The 24,095-nt window shown below is 37.8% G+C and overlaps 1 protein-coding gene and 1 long non-coding RNA gene across 2 annotated transcripts; one reads left to right on the top strand and one right to left on the bottom strand.

Annotated features, from left to right (window-relative positions):
- Positions 1–615: 615 nt before the first annotated feature.
- On the bottom strand, positions 616–7,649 carry LOC125683587 (uncharacterized). Its single transcript, XR_008802991.1, has 3 exons — positions 7,516–7,649; positions 5,278–5,401; positions 616–3,136 (listed from the first exon to the last, which is right to left on the bottom strand). It is a non-coding gene; the product is annotated as an uncharacterized LOC125683587 (long non-coding RNA).
- A 1,365-nt stretch (positions 7,650–9,014) lies between these two features.
- Positions 9,015–23,569, top strand: LOC130048275 (uncharacterized). Its single transcript, XM_056144827.1, has 5 exons — positions 9,015–9,035; positions 9,244–9,277; positions 19,240–19,432; positions 19,548–19,575; positions 19,789–23,569. Exons 1-5 carry the CDS (start codon positions 9,015–9,017, stop codon positions 20,146–20,148), a joined length of 636 nt encoding a protein of 211 aa, XP_056000802.1. The 3' UTR covers positions 20,149–23,569.
- The last annotated feature ends 526 nt before the right edge of the window (positions 23,570–24,095 follow it).

Below are 24,095 nucleotides of genomic sequence, written 5' to 3'. Positions count from 1 at the left end.
TCTGATCAGAATGTCATTGTTGCAAGTCCTCTTTCAATTTTTCATTTGGCATTTCAATGAAACTTAGTAGAAAGTATCTTTGAATAAAGAACTTTTAAGTTTGTTCATTTCAGGTTCTATGCCACCCCCAAATGGGAAATGGACCTTATATCAATTCATGAAATATAATAAAAACCAAAACATGTTAAAGCATCTGCCATATTCAAGTGGTCCAGTGTTTCTCAACAAAGAATGACTACCAGAAAACCATCCATATAAGAAGGTTAAACATTTTTTTTCCATTGAGACGTACCGGTAGTACATACACAAGAAAGATATTTCATTGAACTGAGAATCAATTCCAAAATACTTTTAAATAATTGTTATAATGAGGGTTTTAGGAGAAATCAACACCAATCATGGTTCAAAGAGTTATATTGTCTTAATCACATTAACCCTAAAATATTTAAACAATGTCACATGGCATAGTGTCTAAAACATATATATATACAAGTATGTGGATGCATACTGTAATTTACATTATAACAACCAACATGACTATTTAAGATCAGAACCTTGCTTTGGCAACCATAGTCTATTAAAGCACAAACACTTGAAGTATCAAAGACAATTCAATAAATACATGTATATAATTTATTACACAATCATACATATTTGACATTAATAATACATATCAGAAGGTGCTAAACATTTTGAATATATAAATGCATAGCAAATAAAAACAAGAGGCCCAAGGGCCTAGAATCGCTCTTCTGATAAATTGTACAACCCCACCATTTCTATTCTTAGCCTATTAGTATTCTAAATCTTTAGTTAAATCCTAAGAATTCAAAAAAAGTAGGTCAATGTGACCTACTTGTTGGTTTACACATTTTGAGAACCCAAGAAATATCAACTGACAAAGTTTGATGATTTTAAGCCAATTAGTATCTGAATATTGAAATATAGCTGTCAAATTCCAATCGTAGGTCATGTTGACCTACCTTTTGGTCAGCGAACTCCGAACATGCAAGACCCATCAACTGACAAAGTTTGATGACTGTAGGTCAAATAGTATCTGAAATATATAAATATAGCCGTCAAATTCCAAAAGTAGGTCAAGGTGACCTACTTTTTCGTCAACACCCTTCAAACATGCAAGACCCAACAACTGACAAAGTTTGATGACTGTAGGTCAAATAGTATCTGAATTATATAAATATAGCCGTCCAATTCCAAAAGTAGGTCATGGTGACCTACTTTTTGGTGAACACCCTTTGAACATGCAAGACGCATCAACTGACAAAGTTTGATGACTGTAGGTCAAACAGTATCTGAAATATATAAATATAGCCGTCAAATTCCAAAAGTAGGTCAAGGTGACCTACTTTTTGGTCGACACACTCCGTTGACTCAAGATGCATCAACTGTCAAAGTTTGATGATTGTAGGTCAATTAGTGACTGAAATATATAAATATAACTGTCAAATGCCAAAAGTAGGTCACAGTGACCTACTTTTTGGTCGATACACTCCGAAGACTCAAGATGCATCAACTGACAAAGTTTGATGATTATAGGTCAAATAGTGTCTGAAATATAGTAATTTAGCTGTCAAATACCAAAAGAAGGTCACGGTGACCTACTCTTTGGTCGACACAAACCGAAGACTGAAGACGCATCAACTGACAAAGTTTGATGATCCTAGGTTTTACAGTGCCCAAAATATGCATCTAAAATTGAAAATGTGAAATTTGAATATCTGCAAAATTAAAAAAGTAGGTCACTGTGACCTACTTTTTTTTTTTTTTTTTTATAAATATGCTTCAAGGCCTCAAAATGCATCAACTTACAAGATTTGATGATTCTAAACCTCTCGGTATTTGAAATAACAACTTAAAATATATCTATAAATGATAAGCCATAAAATTCAGAAAGTAGGTCACGGTGACCTATTTTTCAGTTGACGCATTTCAAGGTCCCATGATCCACCAACTGACAAGTTTTGATGATCATAGGCTTCAAAGTGTCCAAGATATGCATCAAAATTAATTTTAAAATAAATACCTGCAAAATTCAAAAAGTAGGTCACCGTGACCTACTTTTGAGACAACTTGACACAAGGTCCTAAGATGCATCAACTGTCAAAATTTGATGATCCTAGTCCTTATAATGACTAAAACATCTAAGATTTAAGGAATTTAAAAAAAATTTAAATTTAGGTCAACTTTGAAGTGACCTTGAGACCATGCCCTTTGCCCCAGGGTAATGCCTTGAACAATTTCTAATCTACAACATATCCTCATCCTTATGTGTAAGTTTGGTGATAATCTGCCCTGTGGTTCTTGAGAAGAAGATTTTTTAGCAACCACTACTTTTGTTTGTATTTTCCTGATTATCTCCCCTTGTTAAATGGTCACATCCCTCTATTTAGTATGTATGAAAGCCCTTGGGCCAATGATACCCTGTAACAAATTTGAAAAAAATTGGCCAAGGGGTTCTTGAGTTATAGCCCTTTTTCTAAAAAGTTTACGCACACCGCACAAATGGCCATAGCATTAGCTCTTTGAGCCTTTGGCTCAGAAGAGCTAAAAATTTCTGTAAACTCCTGTGGTTAGCAAGTTTAACAGTACAAAGGTATGGCTTGGACAAAAGTCATGGATGTTTTTTTAGGGGATGGTGGAGTGGGATGGGAGAGTTCAAAGAAAAAATTCTGTTCATGAATAGCCTTTAGCATTCATACCAAATGAAATTCTGTAAAGCTCCACATTTAAAATATTTCAAGGATAAAAAAACACCCCCAGAAAATGTGAATACATGAAAATGTATCTGATTAGTTAAATACATAAAACTATGGAACAGAAATCAGCTGGCAATAAAAGCAAGTGTACAAAGTCATGGAAACAAATGTATATTCTACAACATCTTATGATGTTAAAGAATCTTCAAATGCATCATGCACTCCCTCAGATATATGTAGAGATGATGAGTAGAGGTCCAGTCTCTCAAGGTGTCAGGCAAAGGCAGATCATGCTGATGCAAAATAGATGTTGCCACACATGTAAAATCTTCATCAATATCTTGGAAATTGTTTAAATACGAGTCTTTGTAAATGAGGCGCTGTATTTTGTTGAACTGCATAGAAGTATTGTGAAGCACCTAAAATAGAAAAAAAATCTATTATAATTGCACAATGAATCTCTAGACATATTCAACATACCCAGTATATAAATTGAACAAGAGGCCCACAGGCCTAAATTTATCGGTCACCTGAGTACTAGTGAAAAATTATCACTACTCCCAAGGGCTATGGAATCTAGAAATAATTTCCTGTTCTGAAATCTAATCTAAATTTTAACATTCAGCAAAAGTATAAAACAAGATGTGTTCTTACAACTTCAACGCCCTCATAAGTGCATACATTAATGAAAGGCTTCACATAATACAAGAGATGTTTGTAAAACACATATGCCCCCAGGGTGCAAAATTGAAAAGAGTTATACACACACATCATTTAATTGATAGTAGTATCATCAATGCAAAATATTGAGCGGACAATATCTTCCTATGTCAAGAGTGGATTGACCATGTGACCTCAAAATCAATAGGGGTCATCTTCTGAAGATATACCAGTGTACCAAGTTTGATGTCTGTTAAGCAAAGGGTTCTCTAGACATTAAGTGGTCAGTGTATTCCTATGTCCAGTTTGACCTTTGACCATTTGACCTCAAAATCAAAAGGGGTCATCTACTCCTTAGGATGTACCAGTGTACCAAGTTTGATGTCTGTCAAGCAAAGGGTTCTCAAGATATTGAGCAAACAGTCTATTCCAATGTCCAGAGTAGATTGACCTTTGACCTGAAAAACAATATGGGTCCTCTTCTCATAACCAACCCACATATGAAATATCATTATGATCAAGTGAATGGTTCGCAAGATATTGAGCAGACAACATGTGGTCTACCGACCGAATGACAGGTGCAAAGCAAAATACCCCTCTTCTTTGAAGGGGGGCATAATAGGTATATCAACATTAAAAGATTATACTAATTTGGACCCATCCTAGAGTCAAAACCCTGGGTTGTGAAATTCACCATTTTTTGTACATCTTTTTCTGCTATTCCTTGGTATAAATGCATTTAGATTTTCTACAGTATCAGCAAACTTGCACATAAACACTATATTCTAAGTTTGGCCCCACCCTGGGGGTCAGAACCCCTACCCCAGGGACCATGAAATTTACAATTGTGGTAAAGACTTCCTGCTGCACATCTTAATGCATTAATGTTTCCTAAACGTGCGGTTCTAGAGAAGAAGATTTTTGAAAATGGGTCAATTTTGGACAGTTTTTGCCCCACCTCTAAGGTCCTAGGGGGCAGGAATCCTAAAATTTACAATTTATGTCCCTCTTGTCCAAAAGATGCTTCATACTAAATTTGAAAAGAATTGGACTGGTAGTTATCAAGAAGAAGTTAAAAATGTTCAATTGTTAACACAGGACAGCGGACGACAACCAATTTAGTATCAGGGGTCCGTGTTTGCCCAACTTACTTATATGAGTTATGAGATTGATCACTGTTCGTTCATCACCTTTCATTGTAATTCCAACCTAAGGGTCATGACATAACCTAACTTCAATTCACATACTGTATACCAACTTCTATTCATGACGATTAGTTGACAATTTAACAATTTACAGCTGGTTCTCTGTGACCAATATTCGCGACCAAGATAATCTTAAACAAATACAAAATACAATAATGATAAAGTTCTCGCAAACTTCACGAAAATTTCTCAGTTTACAGTATCATGGGTATGCCTCAATATCAATATGACAAACATGACCTTGCTATTCTGGAAAAGAACCTTTTTAAAAGATATTCCTTTCTGAATGCATAAACCTACTTCATGGGCCACAAATTGACTAAACTTGAATCTACACTATGTCGTCAAGCTTTCATGAACATTTCAACTTGTCTAGCCAGTGGTTCTCAAGATAAAGATTTTTAAATGACCCCACCTATTTTTGCCTTTTCTTGATTATCTCCCCTTTGAAGGATGGGTAACCCTCCATTTAAACATCCCAATTATCCAACTTTGAAGGATTATTTGTGCCAAGTTTAATTGAACTTGGCCAGGTGGTTCTAGAGAAGATAAAATGCAGTTTACAAACAGACAGATAACAGACAAGAGGTGGTCAGAAAAGCTCACTTGATCTACTAATAATAAATATATCATGTCACTGTGTGCGTAAAATCTCACATAGATATATACATGTAGCACTATTTTATTTGTGTTACCTTGATTTGCTCCAGATTTTCCCTAAGTAACTGAATTGCCATTTCCTTCTAAACAGGATTCAATGAAATGCTGCAACGATTCCATTCTCTGTTCCAGGATCCACACAGATCTTTTGAGGACACCCTTAAAAAATATGACAAAATCTCAAACTTTAAACTTCCATGCATGGAATTTTAACATCAGAGCAGATTCTGTCTCATTTCAATTCTTGTGTAAAGGGACTGTCGAGGGTAATTCCACACATTTTATATCCAGGTCCAAAAGGAAAACAAGTTCTCAGTGTTTAGAAATAATTATATTCTGTTGTAGTTGAACATATATGTTATAGATATAAAACATTATCTTATGAAATCCAAGGGCAGTGGTGGGTTTAAGGGGGGAGGGGGGATCCAAGGGCAGTGGTGGATTTAAGGGGGGGTTGCAGCCGCCCCCCCCCCCCAATAAATTTTCAAATTTAAGGTAAATCGTGGTATCTTGTTTAGAAAAGTATAATAAACGATAAAACTGATACTTATTTCACCTTTATAAAAATAGAAAATAGTACAAATGACTTAAATAGGAGATGTATTTCAAGCCCTATAAAATCTGTAAAAATCCAGGAGCTTCGGGGGCTTTGCCCTCTGGGCCCCCACCAGGGCTTTGCTTTGGACCCCCTGGAGGCCTCAAGGCAGCCCCCAGACCGCCTGCCTAATAAAGTGGCGACATTAATATTTAGTAAATATTGTTAATTGAAACTGAAGCAATTTTTTGCCATTGGTGTAACATGAGGTTAAAGATTATGATACTTTATCAAATTATCAGGAACTGAATTAGTTCTCTGATTGGTCCAGACTCTCTTTCCAAATGGGTGTAACTCAGAGTGAGTTCACCTCCAATGAAGTTCCAGGAGGTTTATTCGGGTTTCCCTCTTAAGAAACTGTAGATTTGCTTACAATTTTATTAACCAATCAAATTGCACATTTTAACGGATGTGTCGTTGTGAAGATACACAATGGCAGACGCCAAGTATCAAAGAGACAAAACACCTTTATTACTTATTGATGGAATATTTATTGTTATAATACTCTTTTCCACTTTTTAAAAACAGTTTTGATTCAGAAACTGTTTACATATACCCAGTAATTATGGTGGGTTTTTTTTTTTTTACACAACACATCTTCTTTTGTGTTTATATTTGCTGGAGGCGGGAACTATATAGTCTATAGTGTCAAAAATGTTGTAAAATTCCTGATTATTCAATAAAATGTTTATTGACTTTTGAATTCAGTCTACTCTGTCTTGGTCAACCAATACCCGACTAGTTCCATATAGTTACGAGAAGACCTCATTAAAAGTCAATAATTGTATAATGTGATCAAGCAACTACGAATAGGAGAGAGCAATATCAGTTACATACAACAAATGAATTCTACAGTATATCTACAATTGAATTTAACTTTCCTAAACATTTATCACCATAGAACATTACAGACCAAAGGGGGGGGGGGGGGAGGGGAGGGGGGGGGGGGGTAGTGGTATTATTTGGTGAACAAAAGTTATTTTCCTTCCATTTAACATGACTGCATTTCAATTCACTGCCAAGGGGGGGGGGGGGGGGTCCATGAACATTTTCATAGTAATGTAAGTTAAACTTTATGTTAAAAAAAATAATAGGAGGGTCCCCTCCCCCAATACTATGTGCCTGGGACTGTACAATTTAATTACATTCTAAAATATCATTATTGTGTCTCCATAATATACTATATAGATCTACAGAGAGACAATTGTACCGAGATGTTTGCCCCCCCCCCCCCCCCCCCCCCATTCTTCGACCCCACCGAAAGCAACTGGATGACTGCGACAGTCTGAATACCCTTGCCTTATTTTATTTTGAGGACAACAGGCTACTACTACTAGCGACTAAATTGTGTCACTTATACTTCTATCAGTGATAGGGTCATAATATACATGTAGTGATTCATACATATTTATCTATCGGAGCATTTTCAAGCTACAAATAAATGATGGGGCTACAATGGCTTGAACACTCTTTCAAGAGGAAGATGCTGGTGACATCAGTTGTAACAGGGAATTTAGAATGAATTCATTAAAACCCACTGATAATGTCCCTGTACATGACCCTATGACCCTAGTCTGAGAATATATATGGCCAATGTTAAGCTTTTTAGAGCTCCTAACAGATGATGAGGTACCTGACCGTTGCACATAATCACACATGTATGTTATTGTAGCCTTACCTCTATCCATGAGTCAATAAGTTGAATAACGGTTAGGTCTGTCAGTGCCGCTTGCATCTCTCAATGGGGTGCTTCTTTTCGTCACGCTTCAAATAATATCTGCCTTCACGCTTCAAATAATATCTGCCTTCACGCTTCATATAATATCTGCCAATCTGAAGTCTGAGATTATTATTGTGAATCCGAGTCAGACAAACGTTTTCTGTTTCAAGCGTCCAAATAATAATCTTGTCTTTTTGGCTGGTCCAGAATTATTATTGTCAGTACAGATTATATTCTGTAGCGTTCAAATAAAAAAGATAATTATTGTTGGCGATGTTCAGTAATTATTATTGTGGTGGAAAGATTATATTTATAAAGATAATGTGTGACTTTAAATCGGGTCAGTTTTTATAATTATTGAGGCAGTATTTATAATTATAATAATGTCATAAATAAAGAATATTTTTCTTTTGGGTATGGAAAGCTATGGAAAGCCGTAGGGTACCCCCACATTATTATTATTTTTCCCTATATAAAATACCAAAATTATAATCTCTTCCAAAAATAAAAATTTCCCCCTATTTGCCGATATTATTATTATATCGCAGCGATAATAATAATCTGTCCCGAATCTCAGACACCAAATTATAATTTCATCCCCAAATATGGAAATTATAATTTGGTGTCTGAGATTCGGGACAGATTATTATTATCGCTGCGATATAATAATAATATCGGCAAATAGGGGGAAATTTTTATTTTTGGAAGAGATTATAATTTTGGTATTTTATATAGGGAAAAATAATAATAATGTGGGGGTACTCTACGGCTTTCCATAGTAATCGCTTTATGAGATGCATATGTTATTAGAAAAATACTATAATTACATTATTGATTTACAATGCTAAACTTCATATTTTCACAGCTTGAATTAAGAATTTCCCCAAATTATTGAGTTCTTTAGTATTTTCTACATTAAGGAGCTTAATTAATTTAAAGACACTTGGTTTTGTGTGATAAAAACTCTTAATATATTTCTTTCTCAAATCTTTGTAAAATGGACATTTCAGGATGAAATGAAACTCATCTTCTATATCATTATAATCACATAATTTACAAAGCCTCGCAGTCCTTTAAACATTATTCTGCCTGCCTTTTTGAATATTCAAAGAATGTGAAGACGTTCTGAATTTAATGATAATTTTTTTCTCTTTTAAGTTGATTGGTCTTTTGAGATATGATTGTAAACAAAAGTTATCTTTTAGATGTTGATAAAAAACACTTTTTGGTGAATTTGAAAGAGATGACATTAAGTTTTGTTTGTAAATATCCAATATTCTGAATCTCATAAATCCTATAAAGAATAAAAACAAACACGGACCCTTGTACAAATGTTATTTGAAAGCGTGTGGATCGGTTGTGACATTTTTGCATCATCTTAATCTTTAATTTTCATATACATCAGTATTAATTTATCAATTATGGTTTCCAAAATTAAGTAACGTCCCTACATGAAAATGGACGTTCTTTCGATTAAAGTCAGCCAATTCATAACATGTTTTGAAGAAAGAATATGTGGATTAGTCACATTTGTTTTTATATTTAGGACTTTAGCGGTAGAGGACAAGTAGATTGACATCGGGGATATGATTAAGTCACACGTCCTAACTCGTAATTTACTTGACTCATTTAGAAAACATTATATATCACTGACGATCTTAATTGAACTGACTAGGGATACCATAGGACGTCATCTCATCACAGCTCGTAATATTGTCAGGTAGGTATGTTACGCTACGTAAACCTCAATGTAATTTCGGGTTTTCTGTATTGAGTGCATGTTACTATCACTGGTTCATAGTTTCTTAAATCTTGTTTTGAACGTTATTTTAAAGTTTTCAGTGGACATTCTAAGAAGAATGAGAAATCATATATATAATAATGGGAGATGTGTATTTCATTGAATAATTAGGTGATAGTTAATTATCATCAATGAACGTTGCTAGGAGTTCATGAACAGCCTCATTGGCATACATTTTTATACCGGAACATTTTTATACGTTATAAAATACGAGTTGAATTTAGCTAAGCACGTACAATGTAGATAACGGACCGTGCCGTTACGGGTATATTCAACGTTCTACCTGTAAAAACAATATTACAATACACTAGACGAAATAAACACTAGACAAATAAACATCTTTAGATATCTCTGAAGAAAATTGATATTGACCAGACTTGCTTGTAACTGAGTTGCATGTTTTAATATTTGCATATTATATATTTATACAATATAAACAGGATGCCGTCATAAGATAGTCACAAGGTAACTTGCTGTTACAAAGATTCACTAAGTAATAAATGTCCCCGGGGTTATACCCAACACCACCTTGTATAAATGGTGAAATATCTTGAATATCTGTCCATGGGTCTCTTGTAGAAGAGAAATGATATTCGGCTCCAAATTGGGTCCAAGATGGAAATTCTGAAACCCGATTGGACCGGTCGCGGTAGCTCAGTGGTAGAGCGTTCGCTTCGTAACCCGGAGGTCATGAGTTCGATTCTCGCTCGTACCATGGTCTCGTCAAACCGAAGACGTAAACATTGGTAAACGGTAGGGATTTCTTCTTCGCCAAACGTTCGTCATTTAGATTTAAAATAGGAGGTCGCGTGTTGTGGCAGGTGTTGCCACATTAAATACCACCCACTGCTATGGCTGCAAGCGTTTAACATACATGTAGGTCTAAATTTGTGGTATTTCCCACACAACTGGTGACATCTCAATATGAGTGAAAAATTCTGGACGGGACGTAAAACAGTCAATCAACCAACTGGTTTTATTCTTGGTGGTAATCCGTTTGGCTACTGAGGATGCAACTGAAAAGACAGACACCATCCGTTCCATACGCTTTGCAACATAAGCATTGGGATCTTCCATCCAGTGAAGAAAGACTACATCAATTGACAGTCGAGCCAAACATAAGATTGTGTATAGTCGGTCCTGTGACATCATTATTAGTTGCCGTGTAGGCTTGAAAAAGTAGTGTAATGTATGACTTCCAGTTAGATTTTTGTTCAATTACTAATGTCGACAGCATTCTAATCAGAGCTTGATTGAATATTGATTGAACTTTCAGCAGAGCTGTTTCCCATTTGGTAATAAGGTGCTATTCTGGTTTTCTGAATTTCCAGCATCTTACAGATTCCTTTGGTTACTTTTGATTCAAAATCCCGTCCTTGTTCACAAAAAAAAAAAAAAGAGTTGTAATGAAGAAGGAAGTTTTCATATAGAATCTTTGTATATGCTGTCTGATTCCTGCATGGAATGGGTTAGGCGAATTTTGAGCATTGCAGGCCAAATGTAAACTAGGCTTCAGTCACAAGTATCTCTGACTCATCAATAACAGATGCTTCCTCCATGCATAGGATCGGATGTATACAAAATCATTGACAATACGTTTGCATTTAGTTTCATTTTCGCAGCAATTCTGATCAGTAAGTTTCATTTCTTATAGTTGAATTAACATTTTGCAATTATCATTCTTCGATATCCTGAACCGAAAATTTCAAGCTTCATCATTTCATGATTTAGATTCCTTATCCGACGTTTGTGTATTTTATATAAAATAAGTTCTGGAGAAGGTTCCCCGTCTCTTCCGACACGCCTCAATGGTTTGATAAAGCTAGTATCTATTTCATGCTGGGGGGGGGGGGGGGGATTGTTCTGTAAATCTCTGAAATTTATCCCAATTTCTGCAGAATCTGTATTCACTATCATAGATATATTTCCAGTTTCTGCTTGCATGTCTTTTCTAATAGACATATTCACGTCATCAGGAGCTTTACTATGGTACACATTTACTAAAGGTAGAGTATGACAGGAGTCTCGGACCAGGGTACTGTACATAAAAGAACACTCCTTAATTGTGTTGCAGATAATCAGATGTTTGGGAAAACTTACACATTCTGATTTTAAGCCATTGAAAATAAACCAAAAATAAAACCCACTTCAGAATTGTTCTCAACTTTTCTTGCAGAAGATCTTTTCTCTGCCTGGACCTTTAAACTCTGACGCATGACTTCCCTTAAAACAGAGGTTTCTCATAATCTTGACTCCAATAATGGGACTTACTGTTGCTGTTAATGCAAGTACTGCTGTGAAGTTCTTTGATTCTGGAGAGACATTCCCCCAAAGGGTTCTCCTAGTTATACGTTTTACGCATACAAATGTAAATAACTATTCACCAAAGTCGTAGTATATCATGAATGAACAAATAAAGAAATATACTACTTTGTTTGTATTGCTTATAGGAGCTACAAGATTGATCACTGTTCGTTATCTTCACTTTTTATACTATATATCACTGGGTCAAATGCTGTCTGACGTGTTTCATACCAATATTGCTAGGCCGTTCTTTACATGCTGATTTTGACTATGGATTACTCCGTTTACGCGATCAAGATATAGGGCTCACGGCGGGTGTGACCGCTCAACAGGGGAGGTTTACTCCTGCTAGGCACCTGATCCCACCTATGGTGTGTCCAGGGGTCCGTACTTGCGCTACCCTTAATGTTGTATTTTTTAATAAGAATTATAAGATTGATCACTGTACATTCTCTTTGTTTTATCATTCTCCTGAAGTGCGTACATAAGTCGTAATTTTATTCGCTAAATTTCTTTTATCAGTGACCGTTTCTTTTGCATAACCGTAAAGGTGGCGCAACGCATTACCGTTTATTTGGAAGACATATCGGACAAGGGTTTATAGTCAACGGAGCAGACCAAACACCCCTCAGTAGACTGACCACCCTTCAGTAAACCGAAAACACTTCAGTAGACCGAACACCATTCAGTAGACAGTACACCCTTCAGTAGACCAAACACCCTTCAGTAGACTGTGAACCCTTCAGTAGACCGAATACCCTTCAATAGACCAAACAACCCTCAGTAGACTGAACATCTTTCAGTAGACTTCACACCCTTCAGTACACAAAGAACCCTTCAGTAGACCGAAAACCTTTCAGTAGACCGAAACCTCTTCAGTAGACCGAACACCCTTCAGTAGACTATGAACCCTTCAGTAGTATGAACACCCTTCAGTAAACCGAACGCCCCTCGGTAGACCGAACACCCTTCAGTAGACCAAGCACCCTTTAATAGACTATCAACCGTTCAGTAGACTAAGCACCCCTCAGTAGACCGTGAATCCTCCAGTAGACTGAACACCCTTCAGTAGACCGTGAACCCTCCAGTAGACTGAACACCCTTCAGTAGACCGTGAACTCTTCAGCAGTCTGAACACCCTTCAGTATACCTTGAACCCTTCAGTAGATCTTGAACCCTTCAGTAGACCTTGAACCCTTCAGTAGACCGTGAACCTTTCAGTAGACCGAAAACCCTTCAGTAGTCCGCACATCCCTCAGTCGACCGTGATCCCTTCAGTAGACCGAATATCCTTCAATAGACCAAACAACCCTCAGTAGACCGAACATCTTTCAGTAGACATCACACCCTTCAGTACACAAAGAACCCTTCAGTAGACCTAAAACCCTTCAGTAGACCGAAACCTCTTCAGTAGACCGAACACCCTTCAGCAGACTATGAACCCTTCGGTAGTATGAACACCCTTCAGGAAACCGAACGCCCCTCAGTAGACCGAACACCCTTCAGTAGACCAAGCACCCTTCAATGAACTATCAACCGTTCAGTAGACTAAACACCCTTCAGTAGACCGTGAACTCTCCAGTAGACTGAACACCCTTCAGTAGACCGTGAACTCTTCAGTAGTCTGAACACCCTTCAGTATACCTTGAACCCTTCAGTAGATCTTGAACCCTTCAGTAGACCTTGAACCCTTCAGTAGACCGTGAACCTTTCAGTAGACCGAAAACCCTTCAGTAGTCCGTACATCCCTCAGTGGATCGTGATCCCTTCAGTAGACCGAATACCCTTCAGTAGATCAAACACCCCTCAGTAGACTGAGAACTCTTCAGTAGACCGTGAACGTGAACCCTCCAGTAGACTGAACACCCTTCAGTAGACCGTGAACTCTTCAGTAGTCTGAACACCCTTCAGTATACCTTGAACCCTTCAGTAGATCTTGAACCCTTCAGTAGACCTTGAACCCTTCAGTAGACCATAAACCCTTCAGTAGACTGAACACACTTTAGTAGAACGAGAACCCTTCAGTAGACCGAACACCCTTCAATAGACCAAACTCCCCTTAGTAGACCGACCATCCTTCAGTAGACTTCACATCCTTCAGTAGACCGTGAAACTTTCAGTAGACTGAAAACCCTTCAGTAGACCGAAAACCCTTCAGTAGACCGAAACCTCTTCACTAGTCCGAACACCGTTCAGCAGATTATGAACCCCTCAGTAGACCATGAACCCTTCAGTAGTCTGAACACCCCTCAGTAGACCATGAACCCTTCAGTAGTCTGAACACCCCTCAATAGACCGTGAAGCCTTCAGTAGACAAAGCACTCTTCAATGAACTATCAACCGTTCAGTAGACCTAAAACCCTTCAGTAGACCATGAACCCTTCAGTAGTCTGAACACCCTTCAATAGACCGTGAAGCCTTCAGTAGACCGAATACCCTTCAGTAGACCAAACACCCCTCAGTAGACCGAACACTCTTCTGTAGACCAAGCACCTTCAATAGACTATTAACTGTTCAGTAGACTAAACATCCCTCAGTAGACCGTGAATCCTCCAGTAGACTGAACACCCTTCAGTAGACCGTGAACTATTCAGTAGTCTGAACACCTTCAGTATACCTTGAACCCTTCAGTAGATCTTGAACCCTTCAGTAGACCGAAAACCCTTCAGTAGACCGTGAACCTTTCAGTAGACCGAAAACCCTTCAGTAGTCCGTACATCCCTCAGTGGACCGTGATCCCTTCAGTAGACCGAATACCCTTCAGTAGATCAAACACCCCTCAATAGACTGAGAACTCTTCAGTAGACCGTGAACCCTCCAGTAGACTGAACACCCTTCAGTAGACCGTGAACTCTTCAGTAGTCTGAACACCCGTCAGTATACCTTGAACCCTTCAGTAGATCTTGAACCCTTCAGTAGACCTTGAACCCTTCAGTAGACCATAAACCCTTCAGTAGACTGAACACACTTTAGTAGAACGAGAACCCTTCAGTAGACCGAACACCCTTCAATAGACCAAACTCCCCTTAGTAGACCGACCATCCTTCAGTAGACTTCACACCCTTCAGTAGACCGTGAAACTTTCAGTAGACCGAAAACCCTTCAGTAGACCGAAACCTCTTCACTAGTCCGAACACCGTTCAGTAGACCATGAACCCCTCAGTAGACCAAACACCCCTCAGTAGACCAAACACCCTTCTGTAGACCAAGCACCCTTCAATAGACTATCAACTGTTCAGTAGACTAAACACCCCTCAGTAGACCGTGAATCCTCCAGTAGACTGAATACCCTTCAGTAGACCGTGAACCCTCCAGTAGACTGAACACCCTTCAGTAGACCGTGAACTCTTCAGTAGTCTGAACACCCTTCAGTATACCTTGAACCCTTCAGTAGATCTTGAACCCTTCAGTAGACCTTGAACCCTTCAGTAGACCGTGAACCTTTCAGTAGACCGAAAACCCTTCAGTAGTCCGCACATCCCTCAGTGGACCGTGATCCCTTCAGTAGACCAAATACCCTTCAGTAGACCAAACACCCTTCAGTAGACTGAGAACTCTTCAGTAGACCGTAAACCCTTCAGTAGACCAAACACCCTTCAGTAGACTGAACACACTTTAGTAGAACGAGAACCCTTCAGTAGACCAAACTCCCCTTAGTAGAGCGACCATCCTTCAGTAGACTTCACACCCCTCAGTAGACCGTGAAACTTTCAGTAGACTGAAAACCCTTCAGTAGACCGAAAACCCTTCAGTAGACCGAAACCTCTTCACTATTCCGAACACCGTTCAGTAGACCATGAACCCCTCAGTAGACCGAACACCCCTCAGTAGACCGAACACCCTTCAGTAGACCAAGCACTCTTCAATGGACTATCAACCGTTCAGTAGACTAAACACCCTTCAGTAGACCATGAACCCTTCAGTAGTCTAAACACCCCTCAATAGACCGTGAAGCCTTCAGTAGACCGAATACCCTTCAGTAGACCAAACACCCCTCAGTAGACCGAACACCCTTCAGTAGACCGAACACCCTTCAATAGACTATCAACCGTTCAGTAGATTAAACACCCCTCAGTAGACCGTGAATCCTCCAGTAGACTGAACACCCTTCAGTAGACCGTGAACCCTCCAGTAGACTGAACACCCTTCAGTAGACCGTGAACCCTCCAGTAGACTGAACACCCTTCAGTAGACCGTGAACTCTTCAGTAGTCTGAACACCCTTCAGTATACATTGAACCCTTCAGTAGATCTTGAACCCTTCAGTAGACCGTGAACCTTTCAGTAGACCAAAACCCTTCAGTAGTCCGCACATCCCTCAGTGGACCGTGCTCCCTTCAGTAGACCAAATACCCTTCAGTAGACCAAACACCCCTCAGTAGACTGAGAACTCTTCAGTAGACCGTAAACCCTTCAGTAGACCAAACACCCTTCAGTAGACTGAACACACTTTAGTAGAACGAGAATCCTTCAGTAGACCAAACACCCTTCAATAGACCAAACTCCCCTTAGTAGACCGACCATCCTTCAGTAGACTTCACACCCCTCAGTAGACCGTGAAACTTTCAGTAGACTGAAAACCCTTCAGTAGACAGAAAACCCTTCAGTAGACCGAAACCTCTTCACTAGTCCGAACACCGTTCAGTACACCATGAACCCCTCAGTAGACCGAACACCCCTCAGTAGACCGAACACCCTTCAGTAGACCAAGCACTCTTCAATGGACTATCAACCGTTCAGTAGACTAAACACCCTTCAGTAGACCATGAACCCTTCAGTAGTCTGAACACCCCTCAATAGACCGTGAACCTTTCAGTAGACCGAATACCCTTCAGTAGACAGAACACCCTTCAGTAGACCGAACACCATTGAGTAGACCAAGCACCCTTCAATAAACTATCAACCGTTCAGTAGACTAAACACCCCTCAGTAGACCGTGAATCCTCCAGTAGACTAAACACTCTTCAGTTGACCGTGAAAGCTCCAGTAGACTGAACACCCTTCAGTAGACCGTGAACCCTCCAGTAGACTGAACATTCTTTAGTAGACCGTGAACTCTTCAGTAGACCGTGAACCCTTCAGTAGACCGTGAACCCTTCAGTAGACTGAACACCCTTCAGTAGACCGTAAACCCTTCAGTAGACCGACCATCCTTCAGTAGACGGTGAATCCTTCAGTAGACCGAACAACCTTCAGGAGACCGTGGACCCTTCAGTAGCGAGGGTGTTCCCAGTAGTGCTCCATTTGACTTCTTAGATTCATTGTATGTTATGATGATAGGATTGATAGATCTACAAGCATACAAGTATGCCTTGCAGTACAAACGATGTAACTTTTCTTTCTTAAGAATACAATTCTGCAAAAATACAAGCTCGTAATTAGTGAGTGACAGTGATTTTAATATCAGTATAATCTATTTCAGATAAAATCATGTCGCCAAACGCAGCTGTTGAATGCTCTTTTCCAAAGTGCTGCCGTCAGATATATCTATCTACACCAAACATAAGGGCTGTCAAAAATATAAGCCTGACTTCCTGTTACAATATCGAGGAAAAAAAACGCCAAATTCAAATATATTACAACAAAAACGAATCATTGAGTACATTCTATACCAAAAGCTGTTGTGGAGGTCTAGTCTACGTGGTGTTAGGTAACTTGAACTTGATGTACAGCAATTTTGCGCGTAGAGATTTTCTTACCATTTTCATGTAAAACTCCCAACGTCTTGTAAAGGTTGATTTATTTCAAACATTTCGGTTGAGCATCACTGAAGAGACATTATTTGTCGAAATGCGCATCTGGTGCATCAAAATTGGTACCGTATAAGTTTTACATGATTACATAATGTTTTAAATATTTCCCAACAACGCCCCTTCTAAAATTAGGTTAGTAATCTTCATAGAATTATGAGTTTGAACGCTGTTTTGTTATTTTTACCCTTTCTTTCCTGCATATGCCTATTCTTAGAAAGAACGCATTTCTTCTATATCATTCATCCATTTCTCATACATGTCCGTCCATTCTTAGATTAAAATACTTTGTTCTTCGTCATTTTCCCTTTTCTTATCAATGCCTGTCTATCTCTTATAACAAAACGCTGTGTTCTATATCATTAAGTTTGTATGCCCCCTTCAAAGAAGAGGGGCATATTGCTTTGCATCTATCGGTCCGCTCAATATCTTGAGAACCATTCACTTGATCGTAAAGATATTTCGTATCTGGGTTGGTTATGAGTAGAAGAGGACCCCTCTTGTTTTAAAGGTCAAGGGTCAATCCACTTTTAGCATAGGAAGATACTGCCTGCTCAATATCTGTAGAAACATTTCCTTGACATTAAACTTGGTACACTGATACATTGTGAGGAGTAGATGACCTTATTGAATTTGAGGTCACATGGTCGAAGGTCATGGGTCAAACTGGACATAGGAATATTCTACCCGCTCAATATCTTGAAAACCCTTTGCTTGACAGACATCAAACTTGGTAAACTGGTACATCTTCAGGAGAAAATTACTCCTATTGATTCTGAGGTCACATGGTCAAAGGTAAAGGTCAAACTGGACATAGGAAGATATTGTCTGCAAAATATCTTGAGAATCCTTTGCTTCACAGGCATCAAACTTAGTACACTCATACATCTTAAAGAGTAGATGACCCCTATTGATTTTCAAGGCAGGTGGTCAAAGGTCAAGGGTTAAACTGGACATGGTAATATATTGTCTCATATTTTAAGAATCATTTGCTTGATTGACAAAAATATTTTGTTTCATAACATTCAGCGCTTTATCACCTGTGTCAGTCCATTCTTAGAACAGATACTTTACTATTCATTCCTTGTTTTACAGCGTCTATCCATTCTTAGAACATATAAAGGTTTTTGTTTTATACCATTCACTCTTTTTTCTCTTTGTTCGTCCATTCTTAGAATAAAGTGCTTTGTGTACCATTCACCATTTTCTTACCTGTGTCTGTCAATTCCTAGATTAAAACCAAATGTTCCTATGTCTGTCAATTCCATTCCTAGAGCAAAACCATATGTTACCTGTGTATGTTCATTCTGTAGAATTTGCTTACTATATTTCATCTTACGAATGGAACGTTTTTGGAGATTACAGTCAGGGAATGTACACAATAAAGGGGTATCATTAAAGAAACTATTTGAAAACATCGAGGTACAGGAAGTGGAGCTATTGTAATGTAATTAGACCTCATGTGTTTGTGTCTACTACGTTCTCCATAATTGATATTTTACAATTTCATACAGTATAATTATACAATTAATTAGTAATGCGAAAATCACTGAAGAGTATACAGTTATTTTCATTGTGCTTTCAATTTTGTGAAACTTCGGTAGGTGTGAATTTGATATATACAGCTTTTGACCCATATCAGCAAACATTTTATACATATTTAAAAACAACTCCAGATGAAACTCTCTGATAGTAGATGACGTGTTATACTCTGCCCTCCATCAATACTTGTACAGTGTAGATCCTGATATTCAATGAAAGTTGAACAGTTTTGTATAATGCAATCTTCCTCGTTTCTGAAATATTTTCATAAATCCCTTAATTGAAGACTCCCACGGAGGAAGTAAACCTTCAGTTGAAACGACCACTACCTCATTGACGGAATTAACAACTGACAGAACAACACCAATCCTCGATATACCACCAGATGGCACTGTCAGTCTCACCATTATCATCCTATTGGTCTCGTTGGGCTTGTTTACTCTTATTGGCGTCGGTGCATTTTTACTCAGACATATTAGGTAATATAGGTAAAAGCCACAAAACTTTGGCTTTTTATGAAGAAATTGTCTTATTTTGCAATTCAATGTTTTTGTTAATACGATATGTCATCTAAGCAATGCCTTTTATTTATAGAAAACTAAATTCAACTGAAAAACAACAGGTAATATTAACCAAACGGGTACGGTTTTTTTTTTTGGATTGTGTAAGATCGTTCAAATTAACTTTCTTCGAGTTTTAACAAATTTATGAGATTATCAAAATATTTTACCATTTGATAATTTGTGTTCATCTCTACTAGAATAGGTACACATAACTTAGTCGTTCTGAAGTTTTGAAGTAAACTGTTAATATCAAATCTGTCATTGCCATTCAGTTTCCTGCAAGGACAGATGAATACTCTACAATAGAAGAATCGCAGATCACTGAAATACCTGTATACAGATCAACAACTCCCGTGAGCAACAACTATTTTGTGCTGGAGAAGGGACAGGGGTCTCGCGACAATGCATCACCAAATACAAATACTCAACCCAATTGCAAACAAAATACACCAAGCAACTACTTTACGTTGGAGCACAATACTATTGTCAATGATGAAGTTAGTCATTACGCGGAGGCACGGGATGACGTTTACCAGACAGTGGGTGAACACAACGCATCTTCCGGAGTAGTAACAGATGACTATAGTCATTTCAGTGACTTTAATGGAGTTTATAATCATTTAACACGATAGTTTAGTTGGTATGAGATGACATTTTATATATTCATTGTTTGATGGCTTTAATGGCTTTACGAGATTTTTTCTCTCAGATATACACGTCATCAACCGTATGTTGGAATGTTACAGATATTGACCTGTGTATGGAGCTCAGGGCCGTAGGAGTGGGGAGTCCTTATCGTGTCAACTGTCGGGGCACGAGTCTTTTGGTTTTGAGGTATTATCCAAAAGACCGGTCACGGTAGCTCAGTGGTAGATCGTTCGCTTCGTAAGCGGTCGTGATTTCGAGCCACGCTCGTGTCATGGCCGCTTAAAATCTTAGACTGACCTTAGAAACAGGTCCTGTGTCGCGACAGGCGTTGGCACGATAAAGAACCCTTACTTCTGCGGCCCTGACCACTAAGCGTAGATCTACATTTGTCATAATTCACCTGTAGTTGGTAACGTCTCAATATGAGTGAAAAATTCTTGAGTTGACGTAGAACAGACAAATAACCGATAGACCCACGATTCTCATTTCTAAATGCTAAGTGTTAAATGAAGGAGTAGGCATTGCCTATTTTTACGTTGGATGTGACCAGGGTACGAGCGGGGCTCTAAGGTACAATCGGAACTCCTCGAATGTCTCGCGCACTCGACATAGGTCTCGGATGTAATACGGTGGCATCCATGAGTGAATTTGATGCATTGCCAATTGGCAATGCATCAAATTCACTCATGGATGCCACCGTATTACATCCGAGATCTATGTCGAGTGCGCGAGACATTCGAGGAGTTCCGATTGCTCTAAGGTAGATAGTTTCCCATTTTAACTCACCCGAGCCATAACTTTTCTGATCATTTCTCAGTTGCTTGTCGTCGTTATAAAGTTGTCACGATTTCATCTTCTCCAGAATCAAAGGACCAATTTCAATCAAACTTGACATTAATCATTCTTGGGTAGAGGGAATTCATGTTTGTTCAAATAAAGATTCATACCCTTCAAAGGGGAGATAATCTTGAAAAATAAAGTGATGTCATTTAAAATCTTATCAAAAACCACTGTGCCAGAAAGCTTCCTTATATAGTGTAGATTCAAGTTTGTTAAAATAATGAACCTCGGTGGGTAGAGTGGTGTCACAATAGGGTATCAAAGTGTTGTATGGGGATACATAGGAACAATCTTGAGAAACCTTGTGACGGAACAGAGAGCTACAGATCCACCCCTTATAAAAACCGTCGGTATACAGCGCAAAACAAGCTGCGCACGGTTGAGGTCTGATGTCGTTGTATTCCTGTGTTGTTGTCTCATAAATTTGATATAAAAAAATTCCTAACATATTTTCCTACTATACTTGTGTCCAAACATACCTACTAGTCAGTTCTGCAGCTAGATTAGTCATAAATGTATATGTAACATTTTCAGGTAGTGCAAATTCAAGTTCATTCTATTCATGGACCCCTGGGGTAGGTTGAGGCCACACGAGGATATCAAATTTTTATATTGGAATATATAGAAAATTGATTGATAAAAATTCTTTCCGAAAGTATCAGGGCCACAGTAAATTATATCAAACTGCAAGCATTCCTAATTATGTGGATTTTTAAAAGATTTTTAATGCCCACGATCTAAGGTGGGAGGGGGCATATTGGTTTTGTTCTGTTTGTCTGAACTTTAACCTTGGAACTTATGACTTTTGAATGGTGAGTAATAGGGTTTTCATATTTCGTGTGAATTCCTTGTGACGACCTTTCGTTTGGTAGAAAAATTTAACTTTGAGATCTTGACCTCGGAGTGTGACCTACTTTAAGAAAAACTAACCCACGCAATACCCCCTGACTATTTAAGGTACATATAGGGTTTTCATATGTGGTATATTGATACCCTACATTTGATATCATGATAGGTGACTAATATTAACCTTGGAGTTTGACACAAATTTTTAAATTTTTTACCGAAATTTGCTCATAACTTTTGAATGGGTAGCGATATATCCTTCATATTTCATTTATTATGCATTCATTGTGACAAAACCGTTCTTTTAGTACCAAGGTATCTTGACTTTGGATTTTGACATAGTTTTAAGAAATGTAAACCTAGACAACATCTCCTTGACTGTTTCATATTTTGTATACAGAATCTTACATTTCATACCATGATCTATGACCTTGTACCACGGTAAGTTGTGACCATTTGAGGGTAGGTAGGGAGCACAATATAGGATTAAAAATGTTCATGGGAATAAATATTTCAAGAAATTCTTTTTTAAATACAACAGCAGGGGCCATTAACGGATTAAAAGATCGTGGGAGGGGGGCTTTCATGATCACAATGTCTGTTTGAAGTCTGTTAATCTCCCAAACTACATAATGCTATTCTTGTTGCTTTCGTCCAATTTAATCTTCATTGTCGAGTTTAAATTTCCACGAACGACAGTGTCAATGTTATTACAAACAGATTGATTTATTAAATCATTTCAAACTATATCCCTCTTAAGCAATTCTCAGACAAAGTCAGTGCCACGTTATCGTCCCATGCCTACTTTGAGCAGTTTTTAAAGAAGTTCAAATTATTACACGGACTATGAAACATTGTTCTCTACAGTTACACTGCATATCATTAAATCCCAAATGGAAGCTATTCTAATTGATAATGTCATTGCTATGAATATTCATAGAACTCTTCTAATTTTCTCAATATTCAAGACATTATTGCTGCAAATCAAAACGCCAACAGAATAATGCCATTTCAACATGAAGAAAGGCAATTACAAACCCTGTTTCATAATCAGTGTATGAATATAATTAGATGTGTCTCAGCAATATAGCTGGTGTGAGGTCACCCACTTCAATTTGGCACTTGTGGTTTTTAAAATTAGGATATACATGATTGTCTCATCTTATTTACACCATTATATACTTAGCTCGATACTCTTGTTAATTTTATAGTCATTCTATACTTATCTCGATACTCTTATTAATTTTATAGTCATTCTATAGTTTTTAGAGTAACCGATACTCTTATTAATTTTATATTCATTCTATAGTTCTTATTAATTCTATAGTCATTCTATAGTTTTTATTAATTTTATAGTCATTCTATAGTTTTTATTTATTTTATAGTCATTCTATAATTTTTAGAGTAACCTAAAGTACTCTACTTGTGACACGTGTAAAGCTCGCGAGTTCGCGCGTCACAGATAATCACTACAGTTGTTTGACAAAAGTAAGTTCCCATGTAAACTTCCCTTTTGTATTTCTTACATAATAATCTTATTTGTGGTTTATTGCAATAAAGTAAACGTCATTTATATAAGAAAATATTTTAGGTTCTTTATAGAAAGACCGCACGGTAATTTAAATTTTGAATGATGACTGAGACATGTTGATTTAAACACATCATTTTTCTAAAATACAATGTAGTTTTAAAATATAAACTGGTTTTTTTAAAATTTGATTTCGATTTTACTTACTAGTATTCCCGCATCACTTCAATAGCATACAAATGCGGGTCAAAGTATTTTCACCACTGTATTGATTTGAACATACATGTATTTTATTACCAATGAAACAAGGATTGAATACAAGTTTGAAAACTTCAATTAGTAGAATCGTTTGCAGCGAATTTTGTCCCCTAGGTGAACTTTTCCTCAGATCTTATCAATAGTGTAGTGAAAGGCGAAGATAAGGAACAGTGATCAATCTCATAACTCCTACAGGGCAAACACGAATCCCTGGATATACCAGAGGTGGAATCAGGTGCCTAGGAGGAGTAAGCATCCCCTGTCGATGGGTCAAACCCGCCGTGAGCCCCATATATTGATCAGGTAAACGGAACTATCCGTAGTCAAAATCAGTATGCCAAGAACGATCTAGCAATTGGTATGAAACACGTCAGATAGCATTTGACCCAATGATAGGTTGTAATGGCAACCTAAATCGTTGTAACGACCATAGAATTTGCAAACTGCTGACTTTAAACG

This window comes from Ostrea edulis, chromosome 1 (assembly GCF_947568905.1).
Source record: "Ostrea edulis chromosome 1, xbOstEdul1.1, whole genome shotgun sequence".
Taxonomy (NCBI): domain Eukaryota; kingdom Metazoa; phylum Mollusca; class Bivalvia; order Ostreida; family Ostreidae; genus Ostrea; species Ostrea edulis.
This window is presented reverse-complemented; position numbering and strand designations above follow the sequence as displayed.